General features: G+C 46.8%; 1 protein-coding gene across 1 annotated transcript in view; it reads right to left on the reverse strand.

Moving 5' to 3' along the window:
* Positions 1 to 557: 557 nt before the first annotated feature.
* Positions 558 to 15,830, reverse strand: part of LOC136621094 (protein polybromo-1-like) — a 58,816-nt gene continuing 43,543 nt past the window's right edge. Inside the window, exons 3-5 of the mRNA XM_066596329.1 lie at positions 5,987 to 6,057; positions 3,563 to 3,779; positions 558 to 1,060 (exon numbers count right to left, since the gene is read on the reverse strand). Coding sequence (XP_066452426.1) covers positions 6,003 to 6,057 — 55 coding nt within the window. The 3' untranslated portion in view covers positions 558 to 1,060; positions 3,563 to 3,779; positions 5,987 to 6,002. The remainder of the gene's footprint in view (positions 1,061 to 3,562; positions 3,780 to 5,986; positions 6,058 to 15,830) is intronic.

The raw sequence follows: 15,830 nt of genomic DNA on the forward strand, positions 1-15,830 counted from the left end.
GGTTGCAACAGATATTAGATTGTACTCAATTCCACAATAAATGTAGGTAGGAACCTTTAGGGACTTACTGTGCCTTCAATATTAATAAAAGGGAGGTACATGGTGGACAAAAATATGGAACACCATACGAAATGCATGCCTTAAATAACATGGGATTATAAATCCTATTTCAATAAGCCATGTAGAGACAGATTTTAAGTGGCGGTAATATAACACAGATGCTGCCAGGCAGAAGTGATCATCTGACCGAGCAACAAGGTTCCATTGGTCAGGGGTTTGAGCCAGTCAGCTACTGTTACCAGCTGGCTCCCAAAATCACCCAGAGCAGGGCAAGAGGTGAAGTAAACACAAACTCAGCCAAGCAGGGGTCAAAAGGGCAGCTCATTGCTAAAGATTAAAATCCCATGCATATTATATGGCGTTTCCCTATTTTTGTCCACCCCTTGTATGTAAAATATAACTTTGTGTGCAGTCCTTGAATGATGATGGTGAAATAAGGATGTAGTGCAACTATGGAATATAAAAAGTACATATCTGCAAATAACTATAGGTCCGAGTGTAGTGACAAAGACATTTAATTTAAAATAATGGCAGTGTGTGGTACAGCTGAACCCACAATTACAATAAAAAACAATGTATCTAACATATCAGCCAGCAACCAGCATCACTGACACTAAACCTCAAAAACACAACTCAAAATATGTAAAAATGCTGCATTTGACAACTTAATACAGAACACAAACAAATCAACACAATCAAAATAAACTTATTAAAAATGTCTTCATATCAAAATGGTCTTACAATGTACAGAAATGCAATAAAAAATATTGGCCTCCAGTCACTAAAAACATCAATTGTTCCACAAAAATTAGATTGGTGATGAGAGGTTAGACGTTTTCCATGTTGTACGCCTGGCGGATGTTTAAGGTGTCTCTAAGCATGAGATCTCGAAGGCGCCACAATGCGTTTGCCATAGTTGTGTGGGCCCCTTTGCTCTTCAACCAATGGGAAGGAAGCCGGCCCTCCTGCTCTTTGGATAAGTGGATATCCCGTCTTCGAGCTGAAATGGGAGAGAAGAGTTAATAAGTAACAAGACCGCATGGCTATGGGGTTCTTGCCCCTCATCAGTGTATAAAGTAGGGTGTTGGTTAACTAGGTGAAATGTGGAGTGTTTAACCCAGTAAGGACGAGGCCCTTCTTTATTTTAGTTTTTTTTTCTCTTTTCAATTTCGTTTTTTCCTCCCCCCTTTTAAAAAATCATAACGTTCATTTATCCATTGACGTAGCTGTCTGAGGGCTTGTTTTTTGAATGACTATTTTTAAAAATGGTACTATTTAATGTACTGAAAAACGTAAAAAAAACCCTCTTATTGGAGTGTTTTTTCTGATGGTGTACACCGTCTGGGGTAAATAATGCATTACTTTGATAGCTTGGACTTTTATGGAGGTAACGATACCAATGTTTTGGGTTTTATATTTTTTAAATATGGGAAAAGTTTTTTTTGTTTTTTTCTAACTTATTAACTTTTAATTTTTTTTAATAATCAAATACTTTAAAAAAAAATGTAAAAATCAGTTTTTAAGTCCCCATAGAAAACAAGAACTTGCAATGGTTTGATCGCTCCTGCAGAAGGAGGTAATACCGTAGTATGACAGTATATCACAATCAGACAGGCAGTCTATCAAGCCACACCACAGGCATGGCTTGATAGGCACTCTGCCATGGCAGCTCTGGGGGCTTTCAGAAAGGGTACTTCACCCAAATTTTTAATTATTCTGTTTTTTACAGAACATTAAAGTTGTAACTAGAATAGGTATTCCATATTACACGCTTTTACCATAATACAATACCTCCCCCATCACACCACACACACCAAGTCCAAAGCACGGGCTGGAGACATTATTTGTTTAATTACTGTAGATCATCTCAGACTTTGTTCTAAAAATTTTCCCCCCAGGGATCCCATAAAGAGTGATAAACATGTAGAGTATTAGGTTTAGAAAACGTGGAAAATGGTGGTTTGTTAAACTATTAAAATTCCAAGTCCACTCTTCGAGATCAGCGGACTCATCCAAGTTTTTAGCAATAGTTAATCAAGCATATGAGAGTAGCTTATAAATTATTAACCTGCGGTAATTTTGCCCAACACCCTTTATGTTAAACATGCTACCTAATATACCTGCCATGATTATGTATGGTATGCTACTCTCAAAGGTGTTCTCCTATCATTTTATTTTCAATCCACTCAGGGGGATCTGCAAGCACATAACAATTCAGGAAGAACAGACATCTTTATCAGACTGAACTAGTTTTATGTGAATGTTATTAATCTAGCAAAGCAAGAAAGAAAAGTGTGTTTTGAGTCCCGTCGAACCACCATGTCCCCCTTCTCTGCTTCAGGTGGCAGCCAAAATGATTTCCAATCCAACCAAGATTTTGCAGGCTTATGGTCAGGATGTCACATTCTGTCCTGACCATAATAGAAGCAGGGCAGGAAGTGTAGAAGTGTGGCGCTACTATTCAATTCAATGGGAGCAAAGCTGGCGCTCCTACTTCATGCCATGAACACTGACGACGACGTTTGGCACGGTGCATTTGACAGCAGGACGGACAATCGGCTAGCGGCGGATGAACTACTGATGGCCTTTCCAGGGAATAAATTGGTCCTGCAGTTATACTCCCTTCCATCCTTACCATATTCCATAACATACTGTCCGCTAACATACAGATCCTAGGCTGCCACTATGGTAATGCCAACTGGTGATTAAGCCTGGTGATCTTTGCTATAAAATAAGCTCCTGCCTTTGGAGTGCATTTCTGATTTTATCTGCGATTGCAGCACTGAAGGACTGCTGGAACTGGCATTGATCTCAGTCTTGGCATCAGAAAGAGGGCTACACATTAGGTCATGCTCACATGCGGCGAATTTACTGCGGGCTTTCTGCATGGAAAATCTGCAGCGTTTACAGCAGCAGCAAAGTGTGAGATTTTAAAAATCTCGTCCACAAGCAGAAAAAAATCTGCACTAAATAAGTGCGCAAATTGACATGCAGTGTGGATGGTAAATCCTTAGTATGGTCAAGGGTCACAGATCCAGGGATTATTCCAATTGCTAGATTGGAATCAGGAAGGAATTATTTTCCTTAAATGGGGTAATTTGGCTTCTCCCTCATTGGGATATTTTTTGCCTTCCTCTGTATCAACATTGGGGGTAATCGGCTGAACCAGATGTACATATGTCTTTTTTTGACATACTATGTAACAATTTACGCTGTGTATTTCCATCACAGATTCCACCTCTACAAATGAGGGCGTGAAATCTGCACCAATCAGTGAGGAAAATCTGAAGCAAATCAGCTGCATGTAAAGATACCCTTCCTGCTGTCACCCACCACAGATCTTGCTAGGCTACTAGCAATACTTGTGAGATGAAAAATACTTTTTTAGTACGATTACGGCCGGCCGCTCACAATATGTATTGTTGTGATTGATGGAGAGAAGGATTAAACAAATAAGATATTCACCAATTGGAGACGGACATATCTTGGTTTTGTTGCTCACCTGACAAGGTCTGGTCCCATTTGCTGATGCAGTTAGATTCTGCGGTTAACCCTTCAATGTATTTCAAGTAGGCTTCAGAATGGAGTAACCTTTGAGTCCTGGGAGGGGGTGCAACAAATATTGGGGTTGAAGGCTGTTGCATGACTGGCTGATTAGTTTGAACCTGACCTGGATATGGTGGTGGTGCCTGCTGCCCAGGGGGGACCAGAAGTCCCATCTAGAAATCAAGAAGAAAAAGTGATTGCAGTATCTGTAAACTATATCTAATGTAAGTAACAGTTCAGACTCGCTGTAGTGTAACCACATCTCAAAGTGTTCCCCCAAGTGCTGATCTCTGGGATCATTGCTATTATCAGGATTGTTCATACAGGCAGTCCCTACACCGGAGGTCCCCAACCTTTTATAGCCTGTGAGCCCCATTCGACTTTGAGTGATGGTTGGGGACCACGCCGAAGTCAAATATTTCCTGAATTCTAGTCAATCAGAGAAAACCATATAGACTGATGCATGTCAATTAAACAACCTGCATAATGTTAAAATCATAAGGCAGCAGTGCAAAAAATGACTACAACTCGCCATGTAACAAGGCTGATAGATAATGGTGTTGAACAGACTATTCTGAATAGATTCTGAAAATGACATTAGTTTTTCTTCATCAGGTCTGCTTATCAAGATATGACGTATGTCAGTATTAATATATACATGTACACATATTGTATTATACATGTAATGACTGCCAATCAGAAGCTGAAGATAGAAAGATAAAAAACCAAAGGAGCCTAAAACATGAATAGAAGAAATGTTTCTTCATTGAGAGGTTGATGGAACTACATTTCTGCGAATTCCTGCCATGACATTCGGCTGGATGCTTCACCAAGAGTCTGCCATCATATGTGTATCCTATCGTCTGCAGTCCTGTTCTTCCATGGCAACCAGTAGTCCTCCATCATATGTGTATCCCATCGTCCACAGTCCTGTTCTTCCACAGTCACCAGTAGTTCTCCATCATATGCGTATCCCATCATCCGCAGTACTGTTCTTCCATGGCAACCAGTAGTCCTCCATCATATGTGTATCCCATCGTCCGCAGTCCTGTTCTTCCACAGTCACCAGTAGTTCTCCATCATATGCGTATCCCATCGTCCGCAGTCCTGTTCTTCCATGGTCACCAGTAATTCTCCATCATATGTGTATCCCATCGTCCGCAGTACTGTTCTTCCATGGTCACCAGTAGTTCTCCATCATGTTATCATGTTTGTATTCCATCATCTGCAGTCCTGTTCTTCCACAGTCACCAGTAGTCCTCCATCATATGTGTATCCCATCATCCGCAGTCCCGCTCTTCCACAGTCACCAGTAGTCAGCCATCATATGTGTATCCCATCGTTCACAATCCTGCTCTTCCACAGTCACCAGTAGTCCTCCATCATATGCGTATCCCATCGTCTGCAGTTCTGTTCTTCCACAGGTCACCAGTAGTCGGCCATCATATGCGTATCCCATGATCCGCAGTACTGCTCTTCTACAGACATCAGTAGTTCTCCATCATATGTGTATGCCATCGGCTGCAGTCCTGTTCTTCCATGGCCACCAGTAGTCCTCCATCATGTGTGTATTCCATCGTCCGCAGTCCTGTTCTTCCATAGTCACCAGTAGTCGGTCATCATATGCGTATCCCATCATCTGCAGTACTGTTCTTCCACGGTCACTAGTAGTCTGTGATGTGCAGCGGTGGCGATATGTATCATATGTACTAATGTAAGCAAATGCTGGTGGGGAAATAAATAACAGAAATATATATTGACATCAGGAATATCTCAAAAACTAGAGCTCCTGGAACGATGTATGACATGCAAATGGATGGGATTTCCGGAATCAGCGGCACAAAAATACCCAGAATAAGGTAAAAAATTCCAGGCACCATGAAAAAATTTTTGTTTTGCATTTTTTTTAGTTTCTACTGTTGTAACATGAGGATTATGGTGGCTAAGGCCGGTTCACACGACCATAAATCACAGCACGCCGCCCACGTGAGGCACGCAAGTACGTGATGACAAGGCGTACATGCTGCGGGACGCCAGTTGACAAGTATGTGCGCATGATATGCGCCAAGATAGGACATGCTGTGATTTTTTTCTTGCACGCATATTTTGGGTGAGCGGCAACAAGGCCACCTATGGCAGATTGGAAGAGCATATTCTACACGCAAGACCCATGCGCAGAATACACTGTACTGACATGGCCGTGTGAGCCCGACCTAAGGCTACAGAGCATGTTTCTGTCACTTTTCCAGCCTTCAGGGGGTGATTTATGTCCTAACTGTAACAGACTGAGGTCACACATCATATTGTAGATTTTCCATTGATACTTTCGGCTTCTTCTAAGCACAATTCATCAGGATAACATGCACTAACAACTACTTACCTGCTGATTGTAAGGGTTAGTTCCAGCTGCAGGGGATCCCACCATGGAAGTTACACCCGGCTGCATGACTCCTGGAACCAATATACAGAGAATTAAAGGAGATGTCCCGCGCCGAAACGGGTTTTTTTTTTTTTTAACCCCCCCCCCGTTCGGCGCGAGACAACCCCGATGCAGGGGTTAAAAAAACCACCCGCACAGCGCTTACCTGAATCCCGGCGGTCCGGCGTCTTCATACTCACCTGCTGAAGATGGCCGCCGGGATCTTCTACCTTCGTGGACCGCAGCTCTTCTGTGCGGTCCACTGCCGATTCCAGCCTCCTGATTGGCTGGAATCGGCACGTGACGGGGCGGAGCTACACGGAGCCGCTCTCTGGCACGAGCGGCTCCATAGAAGACTGCTGAAGACCCGGACTGCGCAAGCGCGGCTAATTTGGCCATCGGAGGCCAAAAATTAGTCGGCTCCATGGAGACGAGGACGCTAGCAACGGAGCAGGTAAGTATAAAACTTTTTATAACTTCTGTATGGCTCATAATTAATGCACAATGTATATTACAAAGTGCATTATTATGGCCATACAGAAGTGTATAGACCCACTTGCTGCCTCGGGACATCTCCTTTAACATCAACCTTACACTCCTCATCAACTGCTTAGCGCTGAATAAAAGGCCATAAGAGGGTATGATGCCAGCAGAAATAATAAATCATACCCATTTCAACCATAAGAATATTCATGCTATGCAGGAGACAGACTTCTTTTTAGAGAGCGGCAGTCACTTGTACTGGTGGCGGTCTGTAAATGGTATAGTAACACTTCCACCTCCAACACACTCGTTTATTTGGGGCCGTGTGCCGTTTATGTTAATTCATTATAGGGGGCTATGCCGATCGACGTCTTTTCACATGGACCTCAAATCTCAACGCATGTCCTGTTCCTGTCCATATCACGGATGAGAACTAGGACATGCTAATGCACGTCTATGCTATGTTGTGTCCATGTGAATCAGACTGCACACGGACATGTGCGGTCTCATGAGAGCTGCGCCCAAGATTCGGGTGCAACTCGCCCACATAAGAAGTGTGTACCCAACCTATGCCTCTCCCATATGCTAGTTTTCAGGCACAACATCTTTCTCCCCAAGAGGTCCCGGTCCCCCAAAATCTAGAGGTTATATAACGTTTTTGTTACTTTTTAAGTACACAGAAGTAAAACAGATCTATAAAAGCAGATAAATAGATTAAAAGGGTATTCCCATCTCACCTTTTATGACATATGCCATAAAAGTCTGATACTGGGGTCCACACCTATCTAGAGTTGTAGCCCCCACTGACCCTGGCCCGGCGGTATGGGGTGGCTAGAGGTGATCGGAAATTATGAAAATAGCCACATGCGTGGTTTCTGTAACTCCTATAGATATGAATGAGAATTATAGAAACAGCGTAGCACAGCGAGATACACCGTTTCCACACCTCTGGAGTTAGGAACACACTTCTATGGGAGTTACGGAAACAATGTAACCCAGCTGTGTGCAGTTCTTTCTTTCCATCAGGCCACCTTATAGACAGTTTTGTTCCAATCCCGAGAAGGGCGGACCCCTATAACATCCACTTGTCGCTACATTAGGGCCAAATGGCACATGGTTGTATTTTCGGGCAGTGTACTGTCTATGGGCTAATCACATGCACGATTCTTCACACGGACCGATAATCTCCATGAAAAGCTTGTAACGTGTCCTACTGCCATATTTTCATGGACGAGAGCACTCAATGTCGTTGAATATCGGACATCTCACCAACAGCTGTCAATGTGCTGCCCGATGCAAGCGAGCGTCTCAGGTGCGAATCACAGTACGACCGTCTGCCTTTCGCCTAACACAAAGTTTCAGATGTCTTAAATGCTGGGATACAACGAGGGAGATTTAGGACACGGTCGGAAAGAAAAAAATAACTCTTTGTGATCAATAGCAATCCATCACAGCACAGCTTTCATGTTGTATTCTGCCGACTGGTTGCTACGGGCAACAAAGTTTTCCTTTTAGACAGCTTCCTATATCTGTCCCAAAATGAGGAGAAAATGGATAATATTTGTCCGGTAAACAAATCACCTCATGAAAGACAATGTTGTCCAAATCTTCTGCTATACGAACCAGAACAGAAAGCTGCTAAAGGTACCGTTACATGGGATGACGGACGGGCGCACCAGAACTCGACAGCCGCCCCCAGAGACTATCTGCTTTCACACAGGAGTGATAGGACTTCAGAGAATAGAAGCGGAAAAGGTTGGAGATCGCTCCGTCCGCCTCCATTCACTGCAAACAATAGGTGAACCACTGACTCTTCATATGGGCCAATAACCACTTGGTTTGTAAGGGAGCTAAAAAACAGGCGAATCCGACAAATGCGCGATTTCTCGCTTGGTGCCCTGTCAGCCGACGCTCACCCGAAATCATTGCTTCCAGTGATGATTCTGGGGATAATCGCCCCGTGTCAGAGTCCCTCCCATCCCATCATGTATTAGTAGAATTCTACTTTCTTTGAGGAGACTGATCTTTAGAGAAGCTGTTCTCCTGGTAAGACAACTCCGAACATCTTCATGCAGCCTATAAGCTTTGCTATAAGTGCGATAGTCATTCGGAGAATGTAAGCGGAGCGTGAGGAATTGTTCCGGCGACCGCCATCATTCACAGTAAACAGGAGTCGCCCAAACAATGAGCGGCGTCTCTTTACATGGCCCGATTATTGCTGGGTCTTTAGTTCTGCTAGGAACCAAGTGACTGACAGGTGAGCGGCTTCTTGCTCGGTAGTTGGTGACCGCATGTACACAGGACGACTGGAAATTGCAGTTTTCAGTGATAATTTGGGCAATGATTGCCTGATGTAAAGGTGACTTTAGGGAATAGCCAAGAAGCTTCCGCACTTCAGTCGTTATTCAGATGTGGTGTATTTGCATCACGATTATGTAGCAAATTCCAGTACAATATAAGTGGATGGGGTTTTCAAAACAGGATCTGTATGTAGCAAATCGCATCAATCCCCCCCCTTCACCCCCCAAACACACCCGTTTCACAATAAATGATCTTTTTGCTCCTATATTGTGATCAATTACTTATATAAACGTTACAATCACACAGAAAAAGTTCCATTCCCTCCGATAACTTCTAGGGGAGGATTTCGTGCAGACAAGTAGATTAATATCACAGTAGGCATTTGTACTTGGTAAGCTATGTCCTGAATATGCAGATGTGGTTGTCACAGCTGACAGACCCAAAAGTGGTTGCTACGGCTTCTACCCTTCCTCTATCAGCTCAGCTATAAAACACCCATAATACACCATAAAATACAGGGCTAAGGCTTTATTTAAAGACTGACACATAGAAGCCACTTGGCCATATAATCTAGTATTCGTATATATTGATCGCATTCCCTGTAATGTAAACATTGTTCTAGTTCAGCTGCACACCCCCTACACCTGCTGTCATAGACTATCAACCTCGTATGGTTAATTAAAGCGTAGACTCTACTGCCTAAACTGGAATTATTATCTTTTTAATGTAATGTAACTAGGGCTTATTTTCGAGGTAGCTTATATTTCAAGCCTCCCTGAAAGATCAGGATAGGGCTTATTTTTGGGAAACACGGTATTAGACATTTTTGGCTAGCTGTTCAGAGAAGCAGTTTTTATTTTTTGTAATCTCGTCAACAAATTACGCACACAAAATGGGTGTGCAGACAATGTACGCTGAGAGCCTGAGTGCCTACAAGTCTGCAATGACCTTTTGTCACTTAGAAAGCATGAGGAAAGAAAACTACTGTGCCACTCCATGAAGAACATAAATAGGCTAAAAGGCAGCTACAGTCACTGTAAAGGCTACCTATACACGGGATAGCGCAATATTTCTCGGCCCAAGTATCGCAATCGCCAACATGCGGTTTTACTCTGAAGTGAAGCATTTTTCTGGCAAAAACCGCCTCCCATCACTTCTTTGAAGTAGCGGTCCTCTAGCGCAGTTTTTAGCCATGTGGAAGATTGAAAACAATGGGAAGCAGTTGCCAAAGAGAAACCTTGCATCGCATGAAGTGCAATGTGCTTCATTGTCCCATTGAACACAATGGCCGATGTGTTCTGAGGAACGCGAAAAGGTAGGACATGCCACATGGTGCAGGAAAACATTGCTCATGTATATGCCTCCATTCAAAAGAAGGGGGTTTATATTTGCGTGAGCTTTGTGAGTCTCGCAACACACCAAACTCGTGTGAGATTCCTGGCCGTGGGAAACCGGCCAAGGCCACTCTCACACATGTGTTTTTTACCGCGATTACCGTGGCGTTCTGAACACAATGGTGATTGCGGTACAAGGCTCCCATTGATTTCCATGGAGCCTTACAGACCTGTACTCGATTGCAGCGTTTTCAAACACTGCGATTTTCGAGCACTGTCTGCTCTATTTTATTGCGATTAATGCATTTAATAACCCGTCAAAATTATGCGGTGGGTTAAAACCTGCTGTCGGAGGCCGTAACCCGAAAACAGCAGTAAAATCGTGGCAAAACGCGGCAATCGAAATCGTGGTGTTTTGCTGATGGCACTTGTGAGAGTGGCATAAGGGTTCTTACCCACTTGTGTGTTTTTTGTTTTTTTTTAACGCTGCGATATTGCAGCTTTTTTTTTAAACGCAATTGTCAATGGGGCTTTCTAAATGTTGAAAACGCATCGCAAGTTTGTGCTTTGTGATTTTTGTGTGATGCGTTTTTAATAGAGATGAGCGAGCACCAAAATGCTCGGGTGCTCGTTACTCGGGACGAAATTATCGCGATGCTCGAGGGTTCGTTTCGAGTAACGAACCCCATTGAAGTCAATGGGCGACCCGAGCATTTTTGTATTTCGCCGATGCTCGCTAAGGTTTTCATTTGTGAAAATCTGGGCAATTCAAGAAAGTGATGGGAACGACACAAAAACGGATAGGGCAGGCGAGGGGCTACATGTTGGGCTGCATCTCAAGTTCACAGGTCCCACTATTAAGCCACAATACGGTAGCGGCAAGAGTGCCCCCCCCCCCTCCCAACAACTTTTACTTCTGAAAAGCCCTCATTAGCAATGCATACCATAGCTAAGCACCACACTACCTCCAACAAAGCACAATCACTGCCTGCATGACACTCCGCTGCCACTTCTCCTGGGTTACATGCTGCCCAAACCCCCCCTCCACGACCCAGTGTCCACAGCGCACACCAAACTGTCCCTGCCCAGCCTTCAGCTACACTCATGCCACACCACCCTCATGTCTATTTATAAGTGTGTCTGCCAGAGGAAAAGCAGGCACACACTGCAGAGGGTTGGCATGGCTAGTCAGCGACCCTCTTTAAAAGGGGCGGGGCGATAGCCCACAATGCTGTACAGAAGCAATGAGAAATCCAATCCTGTGCCACCTCCATCTGGAGCTGCACACGTGGGCATAGCAATGGGGAACCCATGTGCCACACACTATTCATTCTGTCAAGGTGTCTGCATGTCCCAGTCAGACCGCGTTTTTTTATAAATAGTCACAGGCAGGTACAACTCCGCAATGGGAATTCCGTATGCACCCACAGCATGGGTGGCTCCCTGGAACCCACCGGCGGTACATAAATGTATCCTATTGCATTGCCCATCACAGCTGAGGTAATGTCGTGCTTAATGCAGGTGGGCTTCGGCCCACACTGCATGCCCCAGTCAGACTAGGGTTCTTTAGAAGTGGACAGATGTAGTTACAACTCCGTGTGCACCCACAGCATGGGTGGCTCCCTGGAACCCACCGGCGGTACATAAATATATCCCATTGCAGTGCCCATCACAGCTGAGGTAATGTCGTGCTTAATGCAGGTGGGCTTCGGCCCACACTGCATGCCCCAGTCTGACTGGGGTTCTTTAGAAGTGGACAGATGTAGTTACAACTCCGTGTGGACCCACAGCATGGGTGGGTGCCAGGAAGCCACCGGCGGTACATAAATATATCCCATTGCAGTGCCCATCACAGCTGAGGTAATGTCATGTTTAATGCACGTGGGCTTCGGCCCACACTGCATGCCCCAGTCAGACTGGGGTTCTTTAGAAGTGGACACATGCAGTTACAACTCCCTGTGGACCCACAGCATGGGGGGCTCCCTGGAACCCACCGGCGGTACATAAATATATCCCATTGCAGTGCCCAACACAGCTGATGTAACGTCAGCTGTAATGCAGGTGGGCTAAAAATTCATTTGATTACACTGTAGGCGAGGGCCCCCAAAAATTGGTGTACCAACAGTACTAATGTACCTGAGAAAAATTGCCCATGCCCAACCAAGAGGGCAGGTGAAATCCATTAATCGCTTTGGTTAATGTGGCTTAATTGGTAACTAGGCCAGGAGGCAGCCCAGTTAAAATAAAAATTGGTTCAGGTGCAAGTTTCAACGCTTTAATGAGCATTGAAACGTATAAAAATTGTTTACAAAAATTATATGACTGAGCCTTGTGGGCCTAAGAAAAATTGCCCATTCAGCGTGATTATGTGAGGTTTCAGGAGGAGGAGCAGGAGGAGGAGGAGGAGGAGGAGGAATATTATACACAGATTGATGAAGCAAAAAGGTCCCCGTTTTTGATGGGGATAGAGAACGATGCTTCCATCCGCGGGTGCAGCCTACGTATTGCTTAGGTATCGCTGCTGTCCGCTGGTGGAGAAGAGAAGTCTGGGGAAATCCAGGCTTTGTTCATCTTGATGAGTGTAAGCCTGTCGGCACTGTCGGTTGACAGGCGGGTACGCTTATCTGTGATGATTCCCCCAGCCGCACTAAACACACTCTCTGACAAGACGCTAGCCGCAGGACAAGCAAGCACCTCCAGGGCATACAGCGCGAGTTCAGGCCACGTGTCCAGCTTCGACACCCAGTAGTTGTAGGGGGCAGAGGCGTCACGGAGGACGGTCGTGCGATCGGCTACGTACTCCCTCACCATCCTTTTACAGTGCTCCCGCCAACTCAGCCTTGACTGGGGACCGGTGACACAGTCTTGCTGGGGAGCCATAAAGCTGTCAAAGGCCTTAGAGAGTGTTTCCCTGCCTGTGCTGTACATGCTGCCTGATCTCCGCGCCTCCCCTGCTACCTGGCCCTCGGAACTGCGCCTTCTGCCACTAGCGCTGTCGGATGGGAATTTTACCATCAGCTTGTCCGCCAGGGTCCTGTGGTATAGCATCACTCTCGAACCCCTTTCCTCTTCGGGTATCAGAGTGGAAAAGTTCTCCTTATACCGTGGGTCGAGCAATGTGTACACCCAGTAATCCGTAGTGGCCAGAATGCGTGTAACGCGAGGGTCATGAGAAAGGCATCCTAACATGAAGTCAGCCATGTGTGCCAGGGTACCTGTACGCAACACATGGCTGTCCTCACTAGGAAGATCACTTTCAGGATCCTCCTCCTCCTCGTCGTCAGGCCATACACGCTGAAAGGATGACAGGCAAGCAGCATCTGTACCCTCAGCAGTGGGCCAAGTTGTCTCTTCCCCCTCCTCCTCATGCTCCTCCTCCTCACCGCGCTGAGATATAGACAGGAGGGTGCTCTGACTATCCAGCGACATATTGTCCTTCCCCGCCTCCATTTCCGAGTGCAAAGCGTCTGCCTTTATGCTTTGCAGGGAACTTCTCAAGAGGCATAGCAGAGGAATGGTGACGCTAATGATTGCAGCATCCCCGCTCAGCACCTGGGTAGACTCCTCAAAGTTTCCAAGGACCTGGCAGATGTCTGCCAACCAGGCCCACTCTTCTGTAAATAATTGAGGAGGCTGACTCCCACTGCGCCGCCCATGTTGGAGTTGGTATTCCACTATAGCTCTACACTGCTCATAGAGCCTGGCCAACATGTGGAGCGTAGAGTTCCACTGTGTGGGCACGTCGCACAGCAATCGGTGCACTGGCAGATGAAACCGATGTTGCAGTGTCCGCAGGGTGGCAGCGTCCGTGTGGGACTTGCGGAAATGTGCGCAGAGCCGGCGCACCTTTTTTCAAGCAGGTATGACAAGTGTGGGTAGCTTTTCAGAAAGCGCTGAACCACCAAATTAAAAACATGGGCCAGGCATGGCACGTGCGTCAGGCTGCCGAGCTGCAGAGCCGCCACCAGGTTACGGCCGTTGTCACACACGACCATGCCCGGTTGGAGGCTCAGCGGCGCAAGCCAGCGGTCGGTCTGCTCTGTCAGACCCTGCAGCAGTTTGTGGGCCGTCTGCCTCTTCTCTCCTAAGCTGAGTAGTTTCAGCACGGCCTGCTGACGCTTGCCCACCGCTGTACTGCCATGCCGCGCGACACCAACTGCTGGCGACGTGCTGCTGCTGACACATCTTGATTGCGAGACAGAGGTTGTGTAGGAGGAGGAGGGTGGTTTAGTGGAGGAAGCATACACCGCCGCAGATACCACCACCGAGCTGGGGCACGCAATTCTGGGGGTGGGTAGGACGTGAGCGGTCCCAGGCTCTGACTCTGTCCCAGCCTCCACTAAATTCACCCAATGTGCCGTCAGGGAGACATAGTGGCCCTGCCCGCCTGTGCTTGTCCACGTGTCTGTTGTTAAGTGGACCTTGGCAGTAACCTCGTTGGTGAGGGCGCGTACAATGTTGCGGGAGACGTGGTCGTGCAGGGCTGGGACGGCACATCGGGAAAAGTAGTGGCAACTGGGAACCGAGTAGCACGGGGCCGCCGCCACCATCATGCTTTTGAAAGCCTCCGTTTCCACAAGCCTATACGGCAGCATCTCCAGGCTGATCAATTTAGCAATGTGCACGTTTAACGCTTGAGCGTGCGGGTGCGTGGCGGCGTACTTGCGTTCGCGCTCAAACAGTGGCACTAGCGACGTCTGGACGCTGCGCTGAGAGACATTGCTGGATGGGGCCGAGGACAGCGGAGGTGAGGGTGTGGGTGCAGGCCAGGAGACGGTAGTGCCTGTGTCGTGAGAGGTGGGTTGGATCTCAGTGGCAGGTTGGGGCACAGGGGGAGAGGCAGTAGTGCAAACCGGAGGCGGTGAACGGCCTTCGTCCCACCTTGTGGGGTGCTTGGCCATCATATGCCTGCGCATGCTGGTGGTGGTGGCTCCCCAGCTGATCTTGGCGCGACAAAGGTTGCACACCACTGTTCGTCGGTCGTCAGGCGTCTCTGTGAAAAACTGCCACACCGTTGAGCACCTTGACCTCTGCAGGGTGGCATGGCGCGAGGGGGCGCTTTGGGAAACAGTTGGTGGATTATTCGGTCTGGCCCTGTCTCTACCCCTGGCCACCGCACTGGCTCGGCCTGTGCCCACACCCTGACTTGGGCCTCCGAGTCCTCGGCCGCGTCCACGTCCTCTAGGCCTACCCCTACCCCTCAGCATGCTGTATTACCAGTAATGCAGAAACAGAACGCTGTAATTAAATGTGCCGCTTATTGGCCTGTGGTTGGAGGCTGACTTCGCTTACGGAACGCCAGGAAATAATTTTGTGCAAGCCTGCTGTAACACTTAGCTGGCTGCGTATGAATTAGGAGAACTACTACACCCAGCAGACACCCAGAACACTGAGGACAGTCACAGGCAGCCCAAATAGATTTTTTCCCCCAAATTTTTCTGCAAAGGCCCACTGCCTATATTCAATCAATATGTCTTCTGTCCCTGCCTAAGCGCTTCTGGCCCTGCAGTATGTCAAAGAACTGCAGAGTGTTGCACTGTGAACTGCAATACAGCGGTGATTTCACAGCCCAGACAGAGCCAGGAAATAATTTGGCGCAAGCCTGCTGTAACACTTAGCTGGCTGCGTATGATTTTGTAGAACTACTACACCCAGCACAGACAGACCCAGAACACTGAGCACAGTCA

This window comes from Eleutherodactylus coqui, chromosome 3 (genome assembly GCF_035609145.1).
Source record: "Eleutherodactylus coqui strain aEleCoq1 chromosome 3, aEleCoq1.hap1, whole genome shotgun sequence".
Classification (NCBI taxonomy): domain Eukaryota; kingdom Metazoa; phylum Chordata; class Amphibia; order Anura; family Eleutherodactylidae; genus Eleutherodactylus; species Eleutherodactylus coqui.